The sequence below is a fragment of the Manacus vitellinus genome, unplaced genomic scaffold, assembly GCF_001715985.3.
Source record: "Manacus vitellinus isolate BGI_N305 unplaced genomic scaffold, ASM171598v3 scaffold_0_pilon, whole genome shotgun sequence".
Classification (NCBI taxonomy): domain Eukaryota; kingdom Metazoa; phylum Chordata; class Aves; order Passeriformes; family Pipridae; genus Manacus; species Manacus vitellinus.
The window spans coordinates 40704310-40731281 of NW_021938789.1; the positions used below are offsets into that span (position 1 = coordinate 40704310).

The following is a 26972-nucleotide window of genomic DNA, read 5'->3' on the forward strand; positions in this document are numbered from 1 at the left end:
TGTACCAGGTTGCAGCTGGACTGAGGACATCTAAACAATACTCACTGCTGCCAAAAGGGGACAGTCACCTTTTCTCTGTGTTCATCATGCTTCTTGAACAGCTATTTCAACTCACGTTCTGGAAAGTTATCCATTAAAGAAAAATTAAACTTTTATATCAGATAAGCAATTTAAATCATGTCAGTGATGATTATGAGAACTGGGGGCAGCACAACTGAAAGCAAAGGGCAGGCAAGATAGAAGAGAGGGTCACCACATCCTACAGCAGAAACACACTGACCACCTTGGCTGTATCATGTAACCCTACTTTAGCGGATTTGAGAAGGCAAGCACTGGAAAAACATTCTGCTCTCTACAATGGAAGTGCTCACAGAAGTGAAAATTGCAGTGATCATTGTGAAATGCAGATTCTTTAGGTCCCTCTCTGCAAAACCATATTCAGTGGGACCATTCAACAAATTCAGCCTTGTCCTAACTTGCTTGTCACCGAAGTGACTATTCAACTCTTCAGGGTCAGTCTGTCTTACAAGATGCACTTCCAAAACATTTATCAGGTTTTATCTATTTATTAAGAAAAAATCTCACCCTTCTTGAAACCCAGTGCAAAAAAATAGATATCACTCTTAACACTATCAGCATGAGAACCACATCACCTAAGTGGAGAGGGGAGAGGGGTAGGAGGAAGAAGCCTGAGGGGGAAAAAGAACAGGCAACAAACACGACCAGAAAAAACAATGGGAAAAAGCAGCCAGACCCATATATTTTAGGAGACGGAATAAAAACTTCTTGGCTTCCAAGAATTTAATTTTCCCTTCCCTGTCCCTCTCCATCTTATTAACTTACTAATTAAAAATAATTTTTTGAGTAATACTTATTGGGAGTTTCCTGTTTACACAGCAGTAACTCCGTGAACCAATAAACTCCCTGGCCCGAAGTACCTGGCCCTGACACACAGTCAGTCCAGACTACAGCTATTGCCTTGTAAACAGGAAGCATGTCAGCGCACTGAGGTACAGGAACAAGAACCACACAGAAGCTACACTTCTGCACTAGCACCTCCTACAGCCGACCTCAAGTGCAAATCAGAAATTAAATCAAATACAAATAATACTTCATGGATGTCTATGCCAACAAGTGTTTGCCAGCACTCTCTGAAGCTTTCTTGAAAAATCAAGAAAGGTTTTTTAATTGTAAACATCTTCCATGGGCTGACATAGCCAAAAGACTTTCAGGCATCATAGGGTGGCTTTTGAAAGGTTTTTATGCATAAGAAAATTAAAGCAAAGCAGAGGAAACTTTTGTTATAACCTGCACCTTACTATTTCAAGGTTGTAGGCAGATGACAAGGGTTAGTGCTCATGAATGATATCAGACTGTATGGGAATCACACATATGGTAACACCAGCCAAATATATGGGTGTATCAGCAGAGACTTAAATATCAGGATGCAGCTATACAGATGGCTCCCTGCTCTCCCTGCTGACTTGCATCATAGAAGTCTGTTTTTTGAGAAGAGCAGGAGCAGTAACAAGTCTTATCCTCCAACCTGGAAGACAAATTCAAAATCGGTGGACTTTGCATTTTATTCTTAGACACATTAACCTACTTTACGAAAGTGATAGTCCCACCTCATCTTGGTTCTCCACAGTTCCAAGTTATACAGACTGCAACAGGCCTACAAAAAAATAATTTTCAAAAATACACCTCTTGAGTAGTCAGCAACCATCCCCACTCAGTGTCTTGAGAGACAGCAGAATGGCTGGACATAAAAGCAAACCCAAATCTGTCTCTATTGTAGAATACAATTAATCTCAGCCACCATAGCCATTTCTCAGCAGTGGCCCATCTCCAATACACAGTCTTCAGAGACTGTCCATCAGTAGTTACTTGCACAAAAAACGAAGGACAAATCGACTAATATTAAGATGTTATAAAAACCATTTTAAAGGGAGAACTTCCAAGCAGCTGTAGTAACCTGGTTCTGAAAGGCATTTGGCTGACACCAAGGGAATTCTTCAACACTCCTTTAAAACAGGTTTGGGCAAAGCAATTAGCTATACCTTTAAATAACCGTATCTCTCAAATCTCTGGCACAGCAAGATCCAAAAGGAAACACTGTCAAGCTTGGCACCATTTCTTCCCCCTTCTTTCCATTGGGATTTGCTATATTGTAATCCACATGGGAAGCTACAGCTACCAGCTGCTTTGCTGCAGTAAGGAGTCTCTCTTGCCCTGTAAATCTTGAACAAGAGCCCATCAGTAACAAAACATATGAATGGTTAAGGCTGAAAGGGACCTCTGGAGACGGTCTGGTCTATCTAGAGCCACTATACCCTTAGGAAAGCATCAGCAGCTATGCTCACTTGCAGACCACACACACACACCCCCACACACATGCCCACACCCACACCATACTACAGCAAAGGTGCTAGACTCATGCTACCAATATTTAAACTTTGTGTCATGTGAAAGGCATTAAACCCACGAAAAAGTTCCATGATTGGCTTTAAAGGACAGCCTTTCCAAAGTTGTCTTACTACACCTGCAGATTGAAAAAGAAACAAAAACTGGCGCAAACAGCAGCTCTTTATTTAACTCGTGCTAACAGCACCATCTAGCGCATTACATGCAAATAGACCTTTTTTTTTATTTTTTTATTTTTATATAGGTAACAAAACATGCAGTAAAGTTAATACTACACAGTAATTTTTAGTACAATTTAAAAATTCAGATATTGCTCATAAATGACGGACATAAAATGCACTTGATGTGTGCATAGCAGTTGCCGAAAGGTCATTCTACAAGCAGCTTACCCAAGTGACAGTCAATGTCATCGGAACAGAGACACAATTGCTTCAGCCTTTGACTACAGAATCAAGAGGTTAAGTAAAACTACTACTGTCAAGTCACACATATTTGACCAAACAATACTCCAGAGACTGGATAAAGGCTCATGGAAAAAATGTTGAATCAGTTCAGTTATAGCACTACAGCAATAACCATGTTTAATCAGGTCAAGAAGCTGATACAAAGTTGAAGAATAAGTATCTTCATTTATTTCTGTAAATTTCACAATCACCTCATAATTTTCACCTCACCGCATCTTTTATCATCTCCCTGCAAAAATATTTCAGTTCTTCGGGGCATACTTTCATCCTCTGTTCAGACTTTGCTTGCACAGCTTTGAAGTGAGATAGACATTAACAACTAGAGTGCCTTTTGTGTTCCAGCCTTCATCACTGGTTCCCTTAAGCTAGCCAACAGATGCAGTGCTGACCAGACATTTTTACCAACCTATCCACTCCAGGAGCACAGGCATACACGCCGAAGTGAACCTTTGACGGAACACCACCATGCCACTGAGTGCCATGTCCAGTTGTTTCTTGAATGCTTCCAGGAATGGTGGCTCCACCATGTCACTGGGCAGCCTGTTCCAGTGCTTAACCAATCTTTCCATGAAAAAATTCTTATTGATCTCCAAACTGAACCTCCCCTGGCACAGCTTGAGGCCATTGTCTCTTGTCCTGTTACTGGTTGCCTGGGAGAAGAGGTCAACCCCCACCTTGCTACAACCTCCTTTCAGGTAGTTGTAGACAGTAATAAGGTCTCCAGCAAGCCTCTTGTTGCTTTGGGTGAGCCATGGACTGCCAGCTTCTCCAGGAGAGTGCTGTGCGACACAATATCAAAGGCTTTACCGAAGTTCATGTAGACACATCCACTTTCCCTCATCCACTAGGCAGGACACCTCGTCATAGAAGGAGATAAGGTTGGTCAAGCGGGACCTGCCTTTCCTAAATCCATGCTGTGGGCCTGATCCTCTGGTTGACCTGTAAGTGCCAATAAACTACTGAATGCCACCTAAGTGGCCAGGCTTCTTCATAAGCTGCCTGAAAGGGTAACTAAGAGGAGGTGGTAAAGTTTTCATCTAGGTTATGGTAGGAAAGGATGACACCCTAACCCCTCATTTAGTAAAAGATAATTTGGATGGATGAAACACACTTGTTTCATATTTCATAGAATCACAGAATGGTTTGGGTTGTAAGGTACCTTAAACATTATCTAGTTCCAACCCCACTGCCTTGGGCAGGAACACCTTGCCCTAGACCGGGTTGCTCAGAGCCTCATCCAACCTGGCTTTGAACACTTCCAGGGATGGGGCATCCACAACTTCTCTGTGCAACCTTTTCCAGTGCCTCACCACCTTCAAAGTGAAGAATTCTTTCCTAATATGTGTTCTAAATCTACTCTCTTGAGTCTCTTGAAGACCTTCCCCCTTGTCCTATCACTACATGCCCTTGTGAGAAGCCTCTCTCCGTCCTTCCTGTCGGCTCCCTTCAGGTACTGTAAGGCCACAATTCAGTTACCCTGAAGCCCTCCCTTTTCCAGACTGAACAGTCTCAATTCTCTCTGTCTTTCCTCATGGGAGAGGTATTCCATCCCTCTGATCAACTTGGTGGCCCTCCTCTGGATTTACCACCAGGAGAAAGAGGGGGGGAAAAAAAAAAGCTAAAAGACAACAGAAACCCAGAGAACAGTGACACCTAACACCAGAGGAAACCACGGTCACTTTGCCCCACTCAAGGCTTTCAGGAAGGGCTCCAACACTCGATAAAACAGCCTGGACACAACCCTGTGCCATGTGCCCTGGGATGACCGTGCTTGGGCAGGGAGCTTGTACCAGGTGACCCACTGTGGTCCCTTCCAGCCTAAGCCATTCTGTGCACACTACACATAGCTGTACAGGGACGAGAATTATTTTTTTTCTTTCTTTTTTTGAGAGGGCAGAAACCTCTTCCCTTCCCTACACCTCTTTTTCCCCCAGTCAGGGAAAAAAAAAAACAGCTCAGGGGCAACGCCAGGGACTAAAATGGCGGGCGCGCCCTCAGCGCCCGCCCCTCCGCTGTGACGCGCGGAGCGTAAACAAAGCGGCGCCCTGTGGGAAGAGGGAAGCGCTACGTGCAGGAAAAGGGAGCCTCCATCTTAGGAGCTCGCCGCGGTGGCGGGATGGCGACGGATAGCCGGGAGGAGAAAGGTATGAGGCGGTAGGAGTGGGGGCAATCGCTAGGCCCCGGGGAGGAGGGAAGGCTCGGGCAGGAGAGGAAGGTTACTCCCCCCGCCCGAGCCTTCTCTCCTCCCCGGGGCCAGCTTGGGTGCTGGCGCTGGGCCTTCACGCCGGGAGACATCCGTCTCCTCCCGGAGGGGCGACGGGGTCGGGAGTGAGTCTTCAAGAGCGATTTTCACAGGGGAGCTCTTCCTGTGCTGCGCTGGGGTGCTGGAGGTGGCGGGGCCCCGGCTAACGGGGCGTCCCGGCGGCAGCGGGCTCGGGGCAAGGTGACTCGAGCAGCGGGAGCGGGGATAAGTTCGTGGGCCCTAAGTTTTGCATTATCGGCAGCGACTTACTCCTTGATGTCTTCTCGCAGAAAGTATCCGCTGTTTTTATTTTTATTATTATTATTTATTTCTGCTTGGATCGCTAGACCTTTTTTTTGTTTGCTTGCTTTTTGCAGGATTTTCCGTGGAGGGATGTAGTTACTTTACTAAACAGAAGCTGGCGTTGGAATATTATTTTGGCAATGGTCAGAATTGTGATTTGGCTTTTTGCAGTCAGCTCTGCTTTCTGGGCAGTGTGGGTAAATATATTTGACTTAGAGGAATCTGACGTTTCCGGAGCCATTACTCTGGAATAATAATCTGGATTATTTAATTAATCTGGAATAATTGCTCTGGAATAGTATAATCACAGCTCTTATAACCGACTGCCGCTATGCAGGGAAGCTGAAGTGATCCGCTTGTTATCTGAGAGATTATGTCAGCCACACCTCACAAAATAATCCATTTAACAAGCAAAACGAAAGTTTACATGTAGAGAATTGCCATTTGGTCGTTAGTGCAGATAGTGGCAGAGTTATAAAAAAGGTAAAGTATCATTATGGTGTTGTGGTTTGCTTTATGTTGGTTTGGATTTCTGTGGGTAATAGGTTTCATGTAAAGCTTTTTACAGGACATGTGTCCATAAAACAGCTTTGTCAGAGTGGTGAAAGTTTACTGTCTCTAATATTTATTGTGAAACTATATCACATGGAAAATTCCCTATAGATTGTGTTAGAACTGATAAATAAAGTTATTGCTGGTGCTTGATCCTTAATGCAGTATTATTGTAAATTTGGTAAATTAGGATGCAATCAGGTTGTGTTGAAACAGATCTGATCTGCCACTGCGGATGAGCAGTGAATTTGAAATGTTTGCTGTTGTCATCTATAAATTTCTGTTCATATAATTATTTATCCACTTGGGCTCGAATATTTTTTTTGTTAGTTTTTTTTTAGTCACTGACAGGGGTCAAGTTATGAGTAGCAGATGAGATATTTTTGTTTTGTGCTTTAATTTGCTTTTAATTATTTATCCTATGAAAAGAATTTTTTTGACTGAATAGCAGGTGTTGATGCATGTTTGTTTGCAACTGAAATTTCAACTGTTAGTGCTCCTTTTGGAAGAGAAATGCTATTTCACTGCTTTAAAAAAGTAGAAATAAAGCTTGCAGACCCGTTTAGTTTGAAATCATCTGGTCGTATCTTCTCTGTGTGCCAAATCAGATTTTTGCTTGGACCTTCTGGTGAATAGATCTAACACTAGCGGCCAGTAGGGAAGAAGTGGCCTCCCAGATTACTTTACTGCTGTTTTGGGTGAGTTACATTTGTTCATGGAGGGATCCAAAAGAAAGATAAGTTGCAGGAGAGCCCTGTTGGAGTATCTGTAATGAAAAGAACTCAATTGGTCCTTTTCCCTTCAGTGGTGATGAACTGTAAAAAAATCTGTCCTCTGCCGTTTTTCTCTTTCTGTATTTTTCCTGATACTTCTCTGAGATAATTTAGCTCATCAGGTTGAACACTAGCAGTGGCAGTTCAGTGAGAGGAATCATTTTGTGGAAGTCAGTTGAGCAGTATGTCCAATGCAAGTGAGAGACAAGAACCAGGCTGCTAAATAAATCTAGAAATGTGGTTTTAAATAAAACAGGTCAATATATCTACAGAAGGGGATGGGGGAAACTTATCCTGCTCCTGTCTCTTGCGTACTTGTTTAAGGTTCCAACTACAAATGAGGCCCATCAAACGTGGAAGGGGTTTATCAGAGTGTGTGTGCCAGACTTGCATTTTCTGTTAAATTTTCCTTCTGATTTATTTCTGAATGAACTGATAGAGGAGTCTTTTACCACCTCTGAATGCTACTGCAGTAGGTAGGTTAAATGTCATTTACTCAAGTATGGTGCTGTCTCACCAAGAGGGAAATAAACCTGACGTTCAATATGTGTGATCTGAGATGGATGATATGTTTAATATTTTAATCCTAGTGCACCTCTTTTTCATTAGTATCCAGTAAAAAAAATCTTGTGCTCTGGACTTGCCAAGTCTTCTGTGGGGAAGCAGAATGCAAGCCAGGGAATTGCAGCCTGTGTTTAGCAGTTGCACACCCATGAATCTGAATTTATCAGTAACAGCAAGAATATTTGCTGTGGATATATAGGTGTCTACAAACGTAAAGGGCTGTTCCCAAGAGCATTACGATGCAAGTATGTGTTGCATTTGAATGCCAGCCATCTATAAATTGCCAGGAAAGGTTTGATCCACCTCTCTCTGCACAGCTTCCTTTGCATTAGCTACACCAGTTGGGCAGCTCAGGGATCACTTCGCATTCCCCTACCACTGCAAATGTGGAGAAGTGCCAGCAGGAAAGTTAGCACACATGCTGATTTCAGGTTTGGTAGTATATGGTAGAGAGACAATTATAATACTAACTTTTAATTATGTGGATTGTGTATTTTTTTTAATATCAAACTGTAAAACTTCTTTTGTGTCTTGGCTCAAGATTTTGTGATAGACAAGTTGCCAAACTGTGGAGGACTTCTGCGTTGCCCCAGTTTCATCCAGTACAGGAGTCCTTACCTGCATCTTCTACAGATACTGTCAACTAGCTGAATCCTTGGAATTTGCTTTCTTTTTCATGAGTACAGAAAATAGAATTGATCATAAAGTGAAAAGAACTAAGAATTTTGGAGTTTAGGAGAAGAAACAGGAGGTTCCAAAATTAATATCTTTTTTATTATTTTTCCCTTCATGTGCTTAGGCTTAGTTCGCTCCTGTTTTTTAAAGTGTTTGAAACATAGATCTGCTACCTTAAAGCTGGTGAGTCCTTCTGCTAGAATCACCATATATCCTCTTTGGTTTCAGGCAAAGTAAATCAGTTGGAAACAGTGACAGATTTTAAAAGTTGTGTCACCAAGTGTAGTCATTTACTGCTTTTACCATGGATTTTCTTAAACGTTTGCCCTTTTGATCAAGGTGAATTAGTTGTGGTGTTGTTTTTTTTTTCAGAACAGCTCAAGAATTAATGATGCAACAAATAAGTATGGCTTTCCCCTTCTTCGGTGGGGTGACCTAACTTATATTCTTGTTGTTAAGTTACTCTGTTGCGGTTTTTTTCTATTTGTAAGTGAACCAGGAACCCCACCCTCCTAACACAGCAATGACAACAAAAATAGTAGGTCAGGAAGGGAAATAATTTAAGGTGCAGGTTTCAGGATTTAGAAGAGATAAGGGTCCCTCCTCTTTACTAGTGGCACTCAGACTATCTCCCAGTCTCCCTTTTTCTCAAATTTTGTACAGGACTTTATGTTAAGCTTTCATTTGTAGGTCAGCTTTCCTGCAAAGCTTGTGTGACATGAGGAGCCAACTTGGATCTTATTCACAGGTCTAAATGCATCCTGTGTTGTATTTTAATTCTTTTATTTGCTTTGCTTGCTCTTTCCAGCTGAAACTGTGGAAATAAATCAAGATGTTAATTTTTGCTTTGTGGCAGATCTGTAACCCTAAAGGAAATGTTTGGGTTTCTAAATACTCTTTCTGTAGTTTACATGTCCAGACTTTTTATAGTTGTTTTTGACATTTTTTTGTGTATTTTCAGATGGTGAACTGAATGTTCTGGATGACATTTTGACTGATGCTCCTGACCAAGATGATGAGTTGTATAACCCTGATAGTGAGCAAGATAAAAGTGAGAAAAAGGGTAGGTGACTTGGGTAGTGAATGTCCTGCAGGAACGTAAATGGTAAAAAATGTCTATCTCACTATAGTTAAAGTCTTTGGAGTAGCAGATTTTGTAACCTGATTCAAGGAGTGAGAGTTTTTTAAAAGTCTTTATTTCCAGGACATGAGCTTTTTCATCTGACCTTCCAAACAAACAGTCAACTCTGTTTCCTTTTGTCTCAAAAGCAATTGCTGAGTCTGGCTTGTTTTGAATTCATTTGCTGTTAGAAAAGGACTGTCTTTTTTGGTTTGATGAAGTGAGATAGAAGTGGAGCAAGGGGGACTCAAAATCTGGTTCCAGCTCGGTTGTTGATTTGGCTTTAGGCCAATTCCATAAGCGTTTAGTTTAGAATTCTCATATATAAAATTTAGAAAACACCTACCAGAGCCTAAAGGATTGCTCTTATAAAGAAAATACATGTTTTGGAACATGAGCTGTTCATAAGAAGCAGTTTTGAGTGTTGCTGCAAAGCCTACAACTGGGAGATGCTTCCTGTGACTGCAGCAGGGGAATTAGCTAAACAGAGGAAGTAGGAGCCTCTGTGCAGTTTTTGTTTTGATACAGGAAATAACATTGAACTTGATATTTCTTTCTATTTAAGGATCAAAAAGAAAAACTGACAGGATGGAAAATGCTGAAAGCAAGAGGCAAAAACCTTCTGTGCATTCATCGAGGCAGATGATGCCAAAGCCTCCTAGTTCATCAGTTAGCAATAACAAGAGAATAGTGAGTACCAAAGGAAAACCAGTATCAGAATACAAGAATGAGGAGTATCAGAGGTCTGATAGAAACAAGCGCCCAGATGCTGATCGAAAGATGCGCATGACAAGCAGTTCCAGGGAACCTTATAAAGGACAACCAGAAAAAACCTGCATGAGGAAGAGGGATATTGACAGAAGGGCAAAGTCTTCTACACCAGATGGTTCAGAGGTATTAAATATTCTTGCTGCCTTATAAATGAAGCAGTTTTGTGAGACTTTTATAAGGCACGTTCTCTTAGGACTGTGTGTGCATCCTGACAATGTTATATGACTGCTGATTCACTTTTTCTTTAAACATCAGAGAATCAGGCATGATGTGGATAGAAGACCAAGCAGATCTAGCCATTCTTCTAAAGAAGAGGTGAACTCTGAGGAATATTGTTCAGATCACGAGACTGGCAGTAGTGGTTCCTCTGAACAAGGCAACACCGAGAATGAGGAGGAAGGAATGGAAGAGGAGGAAGATGATGAAGGGGAGGAAGATGAAGAAGTGGAAGAAGATGGGGAGGAAGATGAAGAAGAGTATGAACAGGATGAGAGAGATCAGAAGGAAGGAAATGACTATGACACACGGAGTGAAGCCAGCGATTCTGATTCTGAATCTGCCTCTTTCACAGATGGGTCAGTCAGATCTGGGTCTGGTTCAGATGCATCAGGTAGGCAGCAACATGCATGCTAGTCTGAAATACCTTGCCATTGAAAGTTTGGCTGCTTTTAAAAATAACCACTTCCTGACCATGTTAAAAGTAAACATAAGTCAGTAAGATGTTAATTATGAAATACCATAGGCAAGGAAAAAGTGCACTAGAAAGTGGTATTTTCTTACACCCAAACTTTTGAATATCTGGATTACCATATTGAGGATTCATAGTGTTCTTGAATGATTTGACCTTGCTGTTCAATGCTTTGAAACATTAAAATTAGTGTTTTCTTGAGTACCTAGTGGCTTAGCTTCCCACACAATTCATTTTAAGTTGTTAAGCTGTTCAGTATTCATCTAAACGAGTGACCAGGCAGACTGGTGTAATAAAAGCACTACCTCCCCAGGGAAGTATAGTTCAATCTTAAATAGTGACTGCCTTTAGCTTAGAAAATGTAAACCTAAGTTGAAAATATTAGCTATTAGGGCAAATTTAGAAGGAGGTAAATGTTTTAAGCAGAAACTAGAAACAAATGCTTCACAGTTTTATATTATGACTGGTCCTAATTTACAGATATGAAGTGCTAATTATGTAAATACTTTTGGGTTTGGCTGTTCGTTGTTTGTTTTTTCTAGGAAAGCAACTTGCAATCCTGTTAAGATTCCTATTGTGTATCTTCCTTGTCTGAAGTCTCCATAGGTGGTCATCCTCCTTAACATGCTGCCTTTTTTAGCTCAGCTCTGCTGTTTGGAATTAGAGAACAGCAAGGTGTAACCTAAAGACAAGTGAAGCTGTAATAACTGTTCTAAAAAGCCCTGTGGTATAACATAACACATTTTTAGAGTGGAAATAATTGCCTGTGTGCCACAGTGTTTTGTTTTCCTATCTCTTGCCGTTTTGTTGAGCTCTGAGCAAATGAGCCCATGTCACTATTGCAACACAGTTTGTGCTTGATGTTGCACATTTGGGTGAAGGCTGGAGAGAAGAGCTAACCCACCCTTACTAAAACACCAGGAAGATAAGTTCTGTCTCTAAACATTGCATTAGAATTACTAGTTTTGTGGTGATCATCTTCCTTTTGTGAATGAAAAGCTTAAGTAATTAGCGTTTGCTTCTTTTGTGCATGGTAGTTTTGCAGCAACAGCCACAATTTTAATGTGCAAGCCAAATGCTAACTTCACTTTTACTGATGTTTTCCTGTCTCAGTACTTTTGATTCTCAATTTTGCCTGACACTTGGTGTTTAAAATATTGCTTTTATTTGTTATGGTTTCTTTTTAGATGAGAAAAAGAAAGAGAGGAAGAGAGCTAGAGGTATCTCTCCCATTGTTTTTGACAGAAGTGGAAGTTCTGCATCAGAATCGTACGCAGGTATTCTTTCCTTTTATTGCTTGTCATCGTGACTTGCATCAAATCTTAAGGTGTAATCTAAAATAAATGTAACTGGCTGTAGAGATTTATGGGGTATGTAGCTTTGTATAATTTGGTATTGACTTCTGGCATGTTGTGTGTGGATACCTTTCGGGGGGAGTAGGCTTTCTTGTTACTTTAATGCTATTCTGTTGCTTAAGTGGAATTTTCACTTTTTTTTTTTTTTTTAAACTTGGAAGATGATGATTCAGTGACTAGTTTTCTGAGTAGGAAATTGTTCAAATACTATTTTAAAAACCAATCCCAAACCAAACAACCCAAAAACAAAACCAAAAAAAAAAAACCAAAACAAAACACTCGTGCACATTGAATAGTATTTTTTGTGTGTGTGGGTGCGCGCCAGAAAGCATAATTTGTCATGAATGAAAATTGTATGTGACAAGGCTGTAGAAATTGTATATTATCTCTATTAAGGCTCAATCTGAACAAATGTACTTTGGCTAAACACAGGTTCAGAAAAGAAGCATGAGAAATTATCATCTTCCGTTCGTGCTGTCCAAAAAGGTATCATTTAAATTTGAATTTTTAATGCATGCCCCATAGCAAGCCATTGTCTCTGTTGATTGAATTACCCGTAAGTAGTGATGTTCCGATATAAATCAATTTGAGCACGTAATTGTTCTGAGCATGATAAGTGAACCTTGAGCTACTTTTGCATGTGTTGAGAGTGATATGCAAAAAGTTCAGTCACTTTGCTCCCTGCAGAGGCAGCAAATTAGAAAAGAGAGTGCTTAAATTTGAAAACATTTCAGCATTCTCTGTTGGACAACTTGTACTTGTTGTGTGCGTTACCCAGTATTTATTCAAAGACTCTTAAGCAAGGAAATAAGGCCTGTATATCGGAACATCACTGAATCATGCTGATTTTATTTTTTTCTTTACCTGGATATCTTAAGTTTTATTTTTGTTTTTGTTTCCCCTGGCATTTTGTGCTCTACAGCTTAGACTTCAAGTTGGGTGGCTGTGATAATATATAGGTAGGAATTGGGTGGGATACTGTGTATTTTGAAGGAAGCAAACAGCTGTCTACACTCAAAGCAACATGCTTGGTAACTAAGTATTTGCACATCAGCTTATTTGATACTCTGTTTTTTTCAGACCAAACAAGTAAACTTAAATACATTCTCCAAGATGCAAGATTCTTTCTCATCAAAAGTAATAACCATGAAAATGTATCGCTTGCTAAAGCAAAGGTATGTTGAATTTTCTTCAAAAACTTTGTTTTCAAAGATAACTATATTAGGATAGAAGAGCATGTAGAGAGATGGATTATTTTCTGCATCAGATCTCAGTAGGTGCAGAGATAAAAGCTACTTAACCCTGGTTTCTTCTGCTTCCACTGTAACCTAGAAAAGTTTCTAGACTGTCAGTCATCTATCTTGGTAAGAGTAGAGTTAAAAAGGGGCCGCGGGGTCTCTTTGATAAGGTCTTAAGCCAACCTCCATCAGGAATGCTGGGATGGTATTTTCTCCCCTTCATCAACACCTCTCTTTGTATCACTGTACTGTGAGGAAGTTCAGAAGGTTGTTTTGTCTTTTGTCTAATGTTGTAAAGGTAATTTTTCTCAGTTGATTCAGGGATCTGAAGCCTTACTGTGGAAATGTATGCCTGGCAGTGCTGGAATTCTTTGGAAGGAATTCCAGAGCACTGGACTTCAGCTGTTGAGGAATTGCACTAGGTGTCTGTTGCATTAGGCCACTCTAGTGGTTTTGTATTGGCATGGAACAACTTATGGAGAAAATATCTTATTTGCTGTTACACAATATACACAGAGTAGGCTATTCTATTAATGAAGATTTTTCTAAAATAGGGTGGCATTAAAATGATTAAACATATCTCAAAATTCCTGGACAGATTTGGCTTGTACCCCTGCCCCCACCTTTGTGTCTGATCTCTGCAGTGAACATCATTGTGACTGGTTTTTGCTTTAGTTCTGTAAAGGAGTATATCCTTTTTGTGCCTCATCCATGCTCAGAGCTACAGTAGTATCCTTGTTCCTAAAGTTTTGGAGGGGGTGGTTTTTTCTCAGTGTATAAGCATCAGTGCTATGCCACTGCATTTTTGTGAAACTTGCTTTTGTAGTGCCAATATAATAAGTTATTCTAGTTCACAGCAGGGCTTTAGAAGCAGCCTAAAGCCATGTAATCTGACTGAAAGCTAGTAAAAAAGCCAAATGGTTATCTGGTGACTAATGAATTGCCAGTCAAACAAACATTGATCTGAGCTCAGAGCAGGACTTGTTAACACACCTTCACTAAAAACAGTAAGGGGAGGAACATTTTCTTTGGTAGATCTTAGATCCTATTCTGAGGCTCAAGTTTGTTTGCCCAGAGAATGGACTGAGGAGTAATTCAGTAAACTGATATTCTGTATCTCAACTCAGCTGGTACCTTAAAACAGATTGGGTTTTATCGTGCATGACTACATAATGGCTGATGGAAGAGCTAGCTAATAGTTGTAGATGTGGAAGGCTGAACCAAGTGGTTGTATTGTCAGTTTAAAGTGTTACTCTGGTATCTTTCATGTTGCTGACCTTTCACTGAAACAGTTCTAAAGTCTGCAAACTGCCCTCAACAAATCTGCAATACTATCTGCAATGTCTGTCTGCCCACCTTTAAGTATATATGCTTCTGGTTTTTCATAATTTGTGTGTGTTATATAATACATGAACTCCCAATGTCACTTAAAACATACATGAAAACCTTTGCCTTTAGTATTTTTAAGGTATCTGTCCATCATTATAATGTTTCCATTGTAATTACAGATGGTCTCAAAGCATCTTTCAAGAAAAGTTGAAAAAACATTGAAAAGCCAGTGTTCTAAAAGTTTTAGCACAAGACAGGCTAAAAATATTTCCTGAAGGACATGAATTTAGCAATACATTTCTCTTTCCATTTTCTTCTATCCCAGTACACTATTTTGGTCTTGTTTTCCTCATCTGCACTATAATTTCTGTTAGCTAAATCACTTGAGATGAACTCTTATGTTTTGGTGGTGAGGCAGGTGTTGTTCTGTTTTAGGGAGTATGGTCAACGCTTCCAGTGAATGAAAAGAAGCTTAATGCTGCATTTAGATCAGCAAGGAGTGTTATTTTGATATTTTCTGTAAGAGAGAGTGGCAAATTCCAAGGTAAGGGAAAGTGATCTATTATCAAGGTAAGTGAAAGTGAGTTTTATGTGGCACAGATTTTTGTTGTATCTTTGTTACAATTCATATGAAATCCTTTAGGGTTTGCAAGATTGTCTTCAGAGTCCCATCATGGAGGATCACCTATACACTGGGTGCTGCCTGCAGGAATGAATGCAAAAATGTTGGGAGGTGTCTTTAAAATTGACTGGATTTGCAGGTAAATCACTGTTCATTTATGTTGCTGTCAGTAACAAGGCATTATAATACCACTTCTGCATGTTACTCACTCAAGTGCTGACCGTATCCTTCTGAAACTCGATTCAACCAGAGATGTGTCCTCCAATATCCCCAAACCATGCCTCCATCTTACTCTCCTTGAGACTCAGGTCTGTACCTGGCATGTGCAATGGAAAGTACATGGTTTTTTTTTAATATAGACAATGCATTATAGAAAGAATATTTTTTTTTAAAATATAAACAGTTTTTTAACACTTGATTGCATTCCTTCACTGATCTTTTGCACTGAAACCAGAAAACTGTATTCTAAGTGTTTGAGTAAAATAACTGCTCACTTGAACAGACAGCAGTGAATATAAGGGAAAAAATCCTTTAAGGACAAATCTGTCTTTATCTGACTGAACAAAGAAAATGCTACTGTTGTAAAATAACAAATAGTACAGGTATTGTACTATTGTACAATAGTTGTGAGCAGCATGTTCACTGATGTAACCGAGTATGTTTTCACAGAAAAGGTTTTAAAACTCTCTTAAAGAAAAAAATTATAGTAGTCCTGTGAGATCCATAGTAGCATGGTTGTACAAGCACTTCAGACTACCTGAAAGACTAAAGTGGGACTTCGAATCAGAGAAAAATCTAGGTTGGAAATGTCCTCTGGAAGCTATTGACTCCCACCTCCAGCTCAAAGCAGTTCTAGCTTCACAGTTACGTCACATGCTCAGAGACTTTTTTCAGTAGGTACCATGAGTTACCACATCACATAGAGACTGGTCAGTGTAATCAGATGGTGAGATAATAAACAAGCACAATCTCGATAGTGCACAAAGACCAAAAGAATTTTCTTTGAAATGATGGTCTGACATAGTATGGACTATATTAGTTAATACTGGAAGAAGTCGAAGTGAAATCTCTAGTTACCAATGCATAATACATAAGAATACATTCAGAGACCTGACAGTGCAAAGGATAACAATGCTGTTTTGTATGTAATACCCTGCTGTATGCGTTTTTAAATCTTTCCGTAATGAAAAACAGAGGCAAAACTATAAATGGTGCCACTTGCATATTTAGGCGGGAATTGCCGTTCACTAAGTCTGCTCACCTGACCAATCCTTGGAACGAACATAAACCGGTAAAGATTGGACGCGATGGACAGGTTTGTTAATTATTACTTTTTTTCTATAACCTGTATCTTCTAGTGCTTGCTTTCAGCTTTGTATGTGCAGATTAGGAGTGTTTTAGATCAGTTGTTACTTGCAGTAGAGTGCTGTAGCAAAGGCACTCTGCTTCATTCTAATGCTGTTGTGGAAGAAGGAAAAAGAAAACAATATGGTGCCAGTTCTGTTGTCATCTTTGTGATTAACAGTGTTTACTTCAAAACTATGTGATATTTTGGATTTGAAATGTAACGTGCCTTGCATTGTATGGTGTGCAAACCATATAGCATCAGTTTTTAAGAACAAGTTCTGGTGTTTCCAGCTGTGTTCTGCATTGCAATTTTTTTTTATATGAACTATTGCTTAGGAGGTAGACTGCCATTAAAAAGTATATGCTAAGCAAATTTTAAGTGGGGGTGGCTCTTTGTCTTGTCAGACATATCAGAGTGTGATATGTAGCTGCTGTCATCAAGTAACCAGGCCTTGGGTAAAATAACGGGTTCTGCTTTCTTGCAACAAGATGGGAGTTGTATAATCCCCATATTTAAAGGAAAATGTCAGTTCTGTACTGCATTGTTTTGCCCCTACATGCGTTTGCTTTGTTGTGTAGCAGAAGTAAAACAGTAGTATTGGTCTTGGTTTTAGTTTAGTGTGAATTTAAAAAAAAAAAAAAAAAAAGATTTCAGTTAGCTTTGTTTCTTTTAAATGGTCAAGGAAATATATTTTTTGGATGTTTTGTCCACTTCACAGTACCGTTACAATCTGGACATGGGTTTCATCTTTTTTCATAAGATTACTATACTGTTAGTTCTGGACAAGCATTGTCTGATGCTTGCTCTCCCTAATTTCAGCTCTGCTTATTTCCTGAAGCGGTTGTCATTTATCCATTTACATTTATGTAACTCTGAATGGATCTCTTTTCTGAGGATGTGTACATTGAAATTCTGCCTTTACAACATCATTTGGGAAGGCATTACGCAGGCCTGCTAGTCACCAGGTTGAAGAAGCACTTTTTTGGATTGTTTTGCACCTGGCTCCTGCTAGCTTCATTTGATAGCCTCAAGTTCTTGTACTGGAAGAGAGAATAAGCAAGTTGATCTCTCTCCTTCTCTCCTCCAAATAACTTGTGGTGTCCAACGGTCCCATTATATCCACCTTGTTCCCCATACACCACATATTTCTCTTTTAATCCAGGCTGAAGAGAAACGACCTGCTCAGTCATTGCATGTAGGAATTGTTACACTCATTCAGTTATTCTTGGTGCCCTGCTTTGAAGCTTTTCCATTTCTACTGTCCCCCTGTTTTTTGAGATGCAGGGATCAGAACTGCACCCAATATTAAAGGTGTGGGTGGAACATGAACTTCCAGTGTGGTATAATGATTTTCTTGTTTTGTGTTCCTTTCCTAATAATCCTGAACACATAAATTACTTGTTTTAACTGATGTCAAACACTGAGTCGGTATTCTCATGGACCTGTCTATCATACAAAGAACTCATTTTGAGTGGTAATAGTCAACTTCATCAGGCCACGGCTTTATATGTGAAGCTGGAGTGGATTTTTTTCCTACGTCTGTTACTTTTCTTTCTGTAATAGGTGATCATTTTCTTTGTGATGAAAAACAGTCCTCTGATTTTTGTAGCAAAACAGTGATGTGGCCTGTATGTCTCATGGGAAGATATGATTGCCCCAAGTGTTGGACTAATTTATGAAAATTCTAAGTAGTGGCTAAAGAGTGAAAGGTAATGTAAGTGAATTTTGCTGTCTCTAGAGATACTGAAATCTCTTCAAAGTGTCCTTTTTTTTTTTTAAGTGTATGTTGTCAGTGTATTTGGGGAGAGTTTCATTTCTTCAGTTTATAAACCACTACTGAACTTCTAACTAATTCTAGGAAATTGAGCCGGAATGTGGAACCCAACTTTGTCTTCTCTTCCCTCCCGATGAAAGTATTGACTTGTATCAAGTCATTCATAAAATGAGGCACAAGAGAAGAATGCACTCACAACCCCGATCAAGAGGACGCCCATCCCGTCGAGACCCCGTTCGGGACGTGGGAAGGTTAGAAACGTTCTTTGGACTGATAATAGGCACATGTATCAGAATAACGTGATGGAGGAATGTCATTCGTCAAAGCTTTCCCTGCGATAAAGAAGAGAGAAAATCCTCAAATCAAGCTGCATGGACAAGTTTGTGGCTTCATTGAGGATTTCACATGGTTCCCCGGTCTGTCATTTTTCAAGAGGAAAATGGGGATCTTTGCTTTTGCAGAAAAAAGCTCTTAAAGTGCTGTCTCTAGTTTAGACTAGATCATTTATTGAGCTAATGCAACATGTAATGCTAGCTGTAGGTAAGCTCGGCTTGATTATGAGCAGGCTAGATGGAGAGGAGGAAATATTTATATGCCAAAAATGTGTTAATATCTTGTAAAAGCCTTTTCTTTCAGGTGTGTCTCTGGATAAACCTTATCAAATATGGGACTTTTATAAGGATCACTTAGAATTTTGCAGAAGATGCCGCCTCATTTTGAGGATAAAATATTTAAGTTATTTTGATATTCAAGAGGAGCATTATTGGGACTGTTTCAAATTGTGTCACCGTGATGTGTTAACCCCATTGCCAAATATTCTCTAACATGTAACCACTGAATTCACACATCTTGCTGAGCTTCTGAAAACAGTAGGTTCTTCCCAAAAGGGATCAAGTGGCCCTTGGAGACCCGGCAACAAACCAAAAAGAATGGCTGTTGCTGTGTCTGTATTTACAACCTTTCCAGATGCTGGCAGTACCTGTGGACTTAAAATATTTTTAGAGGATCGACATGGTTATTGATCACTGCTATATGAACTTAACATCATTTTCCAGAAAAAAGGGGGTATAACTTGTTACAGAATTGGAGAAGTCTTGGCAAAGAACTGATATTAGCCCTTCTGCCAAACACCTTTTCCCCGTGGTAGCCACTTTGCATACAGACTGATGTATGGTTTGGGCTGAAACCTTTGGTTAAGTTTCCTTTTTGTGGAAACGTCCTGTGGTAGGTACAGAGCCCCAACAAGAGTCCCCATTTCCTTGAGCTTAAAAAAAAAAAAAGGACATTGTAACGAGTAGGTAGGAGGAAACCTGGCAGCACCCCCCTATTTTTGGCTTTAAAGGACTGAACACCGAGATGGCTTTTGGAGTTAAGCTAAGAGGTTTCCAGTGCAATAAAGTATATACAAGTGAAGGTTTTGCAATGGACTGCAAACTATACATATAACACCACCACACCTTCTCAAGCCTGCCAGGGCCTCCATTTATGTATGTGGCTTACAGCTTAAAGTCAGTAGTTGGACTACTATATGAACTGTTTCTATCATATTTTATACCGGTCGTAAATGCACTCTCAAAACTACAAGAAAGCGGTATGTTTATTCTTTACACCAGCTTTTATTTTCTTTGATCTGAATTTGCTGTAGATGCAACTGCTTTGGTTTTTGGGCTTATTGCTTATAGTAAAGAATCTGCTTCCGTTTTAAAAAGCTTAGTAACTGGGTATGGTGGGTTTTAAAGACAGAAGTCGGGAAGTGGGGGAGGGGGGAAGAAATTATGCTATTTATAACTAAAAGCTATATGAGCTTGTTACTCAGCCAGCAAGTTGCACAGTAATTAAGTGATTTAAGAAAGTGTTAATGTCTTGTCTTAAGAAATTATATTGCTGGGGTGGGGGAAGGAATGGATTTTTAGCTGCTTTGTGTTTAGAAACACTGTTATGTTAGAATTGGAGTCTCCCATTAATGTTTATGTACCTTGACGAAACAAAATTAGCAGCCCTTTTTCAGTTCTTTATTAAACATAACAGCAACTGGAATGTACCTTTATAAGGAAGAGTTCTTAACATCTCTTCTGTCAAAGAACTTTTGTATAGAAAGGAGCCGTAATTATTTTAATTATCAGGAAGCTTAAGCACTCCTAAACTCTGTAAAATGTACCAATCCATTCCTGGTAAATTGCTTAGAACAGAAATTATTAGAAATAATTTAACTGGCCTACCCAATTAGGAAAGTTACAGTGAAAGAAGCAATTTCACACAGCATACAGAGTTTTGTTTATAAATGTTATGGAAATAGACCTTTCATAGAATTCTTTACCCCATAGCTATCAAATGCAGCAGTCTCCATGCCCTCTGACTGCAATGTTCTGTGAACTCTTTTGTTATCCGATAGGTCGTTTCAAAATGTAATGTGAAAAGTGTAATGTTAATGCCTAAGTTTGAGTTTGGTTTAGACAAATTTGTTACCTTTTGTTTGATATGAAGGTATAGTTGGGTAGAGTTCCTTCCTTAACTACCAAAATTCCTGTAGACAGAAAGTAACAGTAGAGGGTATGTAATTGAGCTGTTCCTGATTATATCAGTTCAGATTTAAAGCTGTAGAATATTTTGAAGCAAATGGAATTCAGAATTATTAAATTGAGATCCTGGGTAGCTCAAACTATGCTGTGACGAACGCTTCAAGCAACCTTGTTTAATCTTTGATATCTAATTTGTGTAGGCGTCGACCAGAAGATTATGATATTCATAACAGCAGAAAGAAACCAAGGATTGACTATGCCCCTGAGTTTCACCAAAGACCAGGTTAATATCTTACTCTGAAGATTTGTGTGCACCAGTTCACAAATGTTTTCTCTTTTAGCATGTCCTCATTCATTCAAAAGTAAAATATTGATACAACTGGGATATAAAAATGTGATTTGTCCCAAGTGCTGCCTGCTGATTTAACCCATCTCTCACACAAGTCAGTGACACTGTTTCACTGGTTTGAGAGAGAGCTGAGTTAACCTATGCTGAGCCCTTTGTAAGAGCCTCAGAAATGTGTACACTGTTGTGAACGATCCTCTCAAATGCTTTGTTAATATGGGCACAAGAATTGGTCTGACCTACTTGTCAAGGTGCTAATCATGAAGATGTTTATCAGAAACTTCCAGCTGGGAAAGTCAGCTGAGATGACTAGCAGCCCCTGTTCAGAGATGACAGTAGATGTTCAGTTTTGTTTTCAGAGAGAGTTTTTTTTACAACCTTGACATGAGGAGGTGAGGGGGAAATTTCCCTGCATTTTACAAGAGGATCTAATGATGAGTTTGAGAAAGGAATTGTATTGTTGTCCAGAGAGAAATGTTTGCAATGGCAGTGCAGCAACAGCACTGGTCATAGTGCAAGGTTTTTTTTCCTCTTCAGATAGCAGCTGTTAAGAAATTGTTACTTTTAATCTACCAAATCCTGCTTCATGGCTGTTGGAAAAGTGTATTCCACTATTTCAGTGGTAGATTTCTAAATCTCATAAGAACCTGCATTTATCTGTCAAGCCTGTCTTCTTTGATGCCAAAAAGAGTGTTGTTGCTGCTCTTTCTAAGACCATTGTTTAAAGGAAAAAAAACTTTAAAAATAATGAAGCTCAGAAGCATTATTTTATTAGCACAAGCATGCCTGGTGTTTTGCACCATTTCACTGAGCTCTTTAAAGCTTACTTCCTTGGATTTACCAAAGCTGTAAGAATTCTTTTCCCTGTGGGGCTTTTCCAGATGCTTCTTGGGTTGTTTTTAATTTTCTGTGTAGCGTTGTTCCCAAAACTTATTAAGAAATCAGCTTTAAGAGTTGCCCACAAGAACATTTTCTACTGACTGCACAGTTAGTAAATAGTAACAGCTACATACTAACTGCCAAGAGACAGTACTCTTCAAATTCATCGGCATTCCCAATTCATTTGACTAAATTTCAAGTCTTTATTTGCACAGTTACCCCCTTGCATATTTATTTGTACTATGTGCAGATTCCTGTGGGTTTATCTGTGCCACTTTTTTGTATTACATTATACTATTTGTCTTCACTCTCTATAAGAAGTTCAGAGTTTTTGAGAGTTAGTTTAAAAGTGAGGGTAATAGCAGGTAGACACAATTTCATAGCTGGCACAAAATAAAAGGATAGTTTCTATTGAGTATGTTTTTAAGAGTGTAAACGTGAGATGGTAAATTGAATTAATACTGCTTGATGTTCGAACAGGGTATATAAAGGACCCCAGATATCCCGAAGTAGACAGGTAAGGTGTGTTCATGTTACTCATTTTATGCCCTGTTAACTTGTCTATATGGATAAATTGGATTTAGTTCTATAAATTTTTATTCCCAACAGACGATTTTCAGGAGTTCGACGAGATGTGTTTTTAAATGGGGTAAGTTGGTGCATGCAGATTTTTGGGGAACTTTTATATTCAACTTTCTGCGCTTCCAAAGAACAATTATCACAAATTTTAATGTTACTGTCTTTTGTTTTAGTCCTACAATGATTACGTGAGGGAATTTCACAACATGGGACCACCACCACCGTGGCAAGGAATGGTTTGTGTCTTGTTGAATTCGATTTTTCTCCATAGAATATGGCTATTTTTGTTTCCCTCTAGAGGAGCCTGGCATATTCAGTGTGCATTCAACTCTCCCCTTTTCCTAAAATGTATCTTTGCTGTAACTGTGTAAACATTTTAGGGAAAATATTAATATCAAGTATTTTGAAATTCACTTAGCTCTCAGCAGTAGTCTGGCATTCTAGTAAACAATAAGGTAGCTGGACTCTGCCTTGGTTTGAATGTACAAGAAACTGAAAGCTCTGAGGAAACAGCAGAACCCTCCTTTAGCCTACCAAGAGGGTGTAATAACATTTTGTATTCTGCTGAATGTCCATAGTAATTGGCTTTCTCTCAAACAGCAAATGCATCGAACAGGTGGGCTTGCTGAAGAGGCTGATGGAATGAGCTGATGTGCTCTAGTGCTGTGCAGTGGCTTGCTTTTGGCTCTGGCAGTGAAGCATGCAGGAACGTAGCAAAGTGGACTGAGCAACATAGTTAAAATAAGTCTGCCCGTATACAGCCTCCACTGAAATGCAATCTTTTCCCAGTCAGATGAGCAGATACCTGAGTGCACATATCTACATCTCTGCAGATAGAAATTAACTGATAGTGTGTCAGGAGGAGTAGTCATTATAGCAAGTTATTTTGATTACATCTATTAAGTCTGGCCTGATTTTGCGTAACTGTAATGAGTCTTTTGGCTCTTGTGTATACTGGCAATGAGCAAAAAGCAGTGCCAGATGTAGAGATGCTCCTGTAGCCTCTGATTTTTCTCAGCTGAAACACAGCTATGGTTTTTTATAACTGAAGGAAGTGAATGAGCTTGTCAGATGGGAAGAAAAATGATTTTTCAAACACAGCTAAACCTCCGGAAACTTTTTTTTCTTCCCTCCTCTCTTCCCTATTTTACATGGTCTCCAAGTAGTCATCCTAAAATCCAGCACTTCCACTTACTTTCTTTGTAACAAAAATGTAAGCCATGATGGTTTGGTAATATGGGAAAGGAAGGCCTTGCTGATTGAAGAAGTGGAAGAAATCAGCCAAAATATGTCTTATTAAAAAAAAAAAATCTGCCATTTGTCAAATAATTTGTCTTGCAAAGTAAGGTTTTTTTCAGTTAAAATAGAAACGTATTCATAAGGAGTGACACTGAAAAGACTCGTTCTGTAAGAGCTGGCTGGTTTGGACAGAATTCATATTCCATATGCATAGGTTTAAAAAGCCAAACCCACCACATTTAAGAAGCAGAAGTTTTATGTACAGTATCATGTTGAGGCAGATATGGAGGGAGGGCATGTTTGGTTTTGGGGAGTGTGTTGACCAAACTTCTAAAAGCAGTGGTAGAGAGGTAGTAAAGCATGCCAACTTAGTGGGAAGTAGTCTACCATTCAGTTAGGAGGCTGTAATCGGATATATTTAGTTGCTGTGTTCTCCATCTGAAAGTAACCTGTGTTTTTAATTACCAGCGCTCAGCCTTGTGTGCATTCCTTTGCTTTGAAACACTAACAAACTTCCTGTAACTTTCTTGTAGCCACCATATCCAGGTATGGAACAACCACCACACCACCCTTACTATCAGCACCATGCACCTCCACCTCAAGCTCATCCTCCATACTCAGGACATCATCCTGTACCACATGAAGCGAGATACAGAGACAAACGAGTGGTGAGTGGCCAGAGAGACAGAGGGGGATGCAAGTCTGCAGGCTAGAGTAGGAATCTGGGGTCCAGTTATAGCCTAACCTGAGCTTTGTTGACTGTGATAAACTGCATTTTTATGACCTGTGGTAGTGTTCCTTAGAAAGATCGGTTATCTAGATTGACACTTCCAGCAAATTTGAAAACCTTTTCTCTACCAGGTGAGGTAGAAGCACAACATTTTCAAACTCTTAAACTGAGGGGTGTTTTAAATTGGCTTCCAGCTGTCCAGCTCTGAATGTTTTCATGCTGAAGCCCACTTTGAATAAGGACACACCTGTCACATTGCCTGTGCTCATGCACAACAAATTACTTTATCGGCAGAAGTTTGTGTTCTGCTATTTTTTACAGGCACATTAGAAAACAGGGCAGATGGTTAAATTTCTGTCAGTTGGCTTAGAAGGCTGCTTAGCTTTCAGGTCTCTTGCTGATATCTGGCACTTGAACCCCAGCTTCTGCTCATGGATGCTGGACACTTTGGATTTGTTTGGGTTTTTTTAAATACTGGGCTTTCTGCAGAGGTACAGCCAGCCCTGTGAATAAGGGGGGGACTTTTAATATGAGAAAGAAAATAAACAGAGCTGTTTTTTCATCCCAGCATGACTATGACATGAGAGTAGACGACTTTCTTCGCCGCACACAAGCAGTTGTCAGTGGTCGGAGAAGCAGGCCACGGGAGAGGGACCGGGAGCGGGAACGGGACCGTCCTAGAGACAACAGAAGAGACAGAGAACGCGACAGAGGCCGTGATCGGGAAAGGGAGAGAGAGAGGATTTGTGACCGGGACAGAGACAGAGGTGAAAGAGGTAGATACCGAAGATAATCTATCTGGAACCAGTGCTCACTTGAAACAAAAAAAGCTTGTATTTTTTTGTGTGTTTACAAGTAGTACATTTTATTTTCAGCTGTCTACTTAAAGTTCATTGTGTAGAAGGATTTATAATGACCCTCTCTATTCCAAGCATGCAATGAATTATGAACTGGAAAAAACTCAAATAGGCCAAAAATAAAATACGCAAAGCTGACACTCAACTTCACGTTTCTATTGGAACAGAGTTGGAAACAGCTAAGAATGTAGATATTGATTCATTAATTCTCAATAAGTGTTCATCTACTTAGTGACTTCATTCTAGGTTTTTGAATACTGATGGATAACTGCCTTTTTTTTTTTTTTTTTGCTTTGATGTTTTCTTCCTGTAGTTTCATATGGTTCGATGGGAGAATGCTGCTATCAAGTATGCAAATATTGAAGTTTGAATTTTTTTTTTTTGACTGTATGGCAGTGTTGTAGCAGCCTTTTTTTTCTTTCCCCCACCCCATTTTTTAACCCTATCTGTAAAGTCAAGTGTTTTTTTCAGTCTTCGGTAATAAAAGCAATATTAAGAAGACACTATTGATATCTAATTTTTAGCCTTTTTTAAAAATCTTCCCATGTTCAGTAACATTTTGGTCAATTCTCTTGTCTAGTCTCCTTCCAAAATGTACACGTTGCTTGGAATGTTCACAACCTGCGTGTGTGGAACCAGAAAATATTGCTGTATTCTACATTGCTACCATTTTTTTTATAAAAATAAATTGGTAACTATTGAAATGTTTAAAACGTCACATCAGGTTTCTTTATTTTCTAAGCTTGCTAGATTTGATAGATTCTGGCAGTTCTAGGAAAACATTTGTGTTCAAAAACAGTTTAAATGTTCATGTGGTAGGTGAAGTTGATTTGAAGCCTGAATTTAGGAAAAGGACTGCTGAAATAAAAGGTAATTGCTTTTCTGTTTCCACAGTGATGTAGTCAGCTTACAATTCCTGCAGCTCATCAGAGTTAGTAAGGCCCTACATGTTCATATTAATCATACGATCTTTAAGCTATTGAGAGGCTGTCCTTGGCCACAGTCATATCTGTCTCTCAGAAGTGTGTTAGTTCTGCAAGATCCAGATGCTCCCCATGTGTTCTTTGTAGTGAAAACTGCATCACTTTTTATTTCTCTTAGATAGGAAATATTTTAACCAAAATGCCAATGGTAAAACTGGGGGAGGGTGCAGGGGGAGGAAGAAAAGTAAAACTTGTAGTGAAAGTTCTTCAGTTTCTTTAGCAATTTCCAAATTTTCAAAACTTGTAAGAGTAGCACTGCTTGGGTGGACTTCATAAACTTTCTTCATCATCTGATCATGTAGCAAAACCAAACTGTAGCATGTGTTTTAAAGACCCAAGCTCCACTGTGCTAGGTGCTGCAGATGTTTTTATAAATGGCAGTACAGGATTGGCCACAGTGTGGCAGTTGTGGAAGCATGTGTTTTTTAGATCTGGCAATAATTTGGGCTCTGTTTATTTTAGTCTACAATTCCAGTAAAAATCTACATGTGTTAAGCAAAAAGTTAGACCTCCAACGTGCAAGTACGTGTGGATTCTTTAAGCAGCACAACAAGCTGCACGTGTTTGGGTTCCTCAAAACAGTTTATTGTTCACGGAG

The 26972-nt window shown here is 39.5% G+C and overlaps 1 protein-coding gene across 4 annotated transcripts; it reads left to right on the forward strand.

Moving 5' to 3' along the window:
* The first annotated feature begins 4922 nt into the window (after positions 1 to 4922).
* On the forward strand, positions 4923 to 26104 carry YTHDC1 (YTH domain containing 1). 4 transcript variants are annotated; one of them, XM_018072030.2, is made up of 18 exons: positions 4923 to 5032; positions 8959 to 9060; positions 9683 to 10011; positions 10144 to 10498; positions 11764 to 11853; positions 12364 to 12417; positions 13012 to 13106; positions 14934 to 15042; positions 15142 to 15259; positions 16351 to 16435; positions 18327 to 18493; positions 20962 to 21044; positions 22467 to 22503; positions 22596 to 22635; positions 22739 to 22801; positions 24338 to 24472; positions 25103 to 25310; positions 25705 to 26104. In XM_018072030.2, the coding sequence occupies exons 1-18, from the start codon at positions 5005 to 5007 to the stop codon at positions 25752 to 25754; spliced, it is 2148 nt and encodes a 715-aa protein (XP_017927519.1). In that variant the 5' UTR covers positions 4923 to 5004; the 3' UTR covers positions 25755 to 26104. The 4 variants fall into 4 exon arrangements, with proteins under 4 accessions (XP_017927519.1, XP_017927527.1, XP_017927533.1 ...); XM_018072038.2 differs by having other exon boundaries at positions 25103 to 26104; XM_018072044.2 differs by lacking the exon at positions 12364 to 12417.
* Positions 26105 to 26972: the final 868 nt, after the last annotated feature.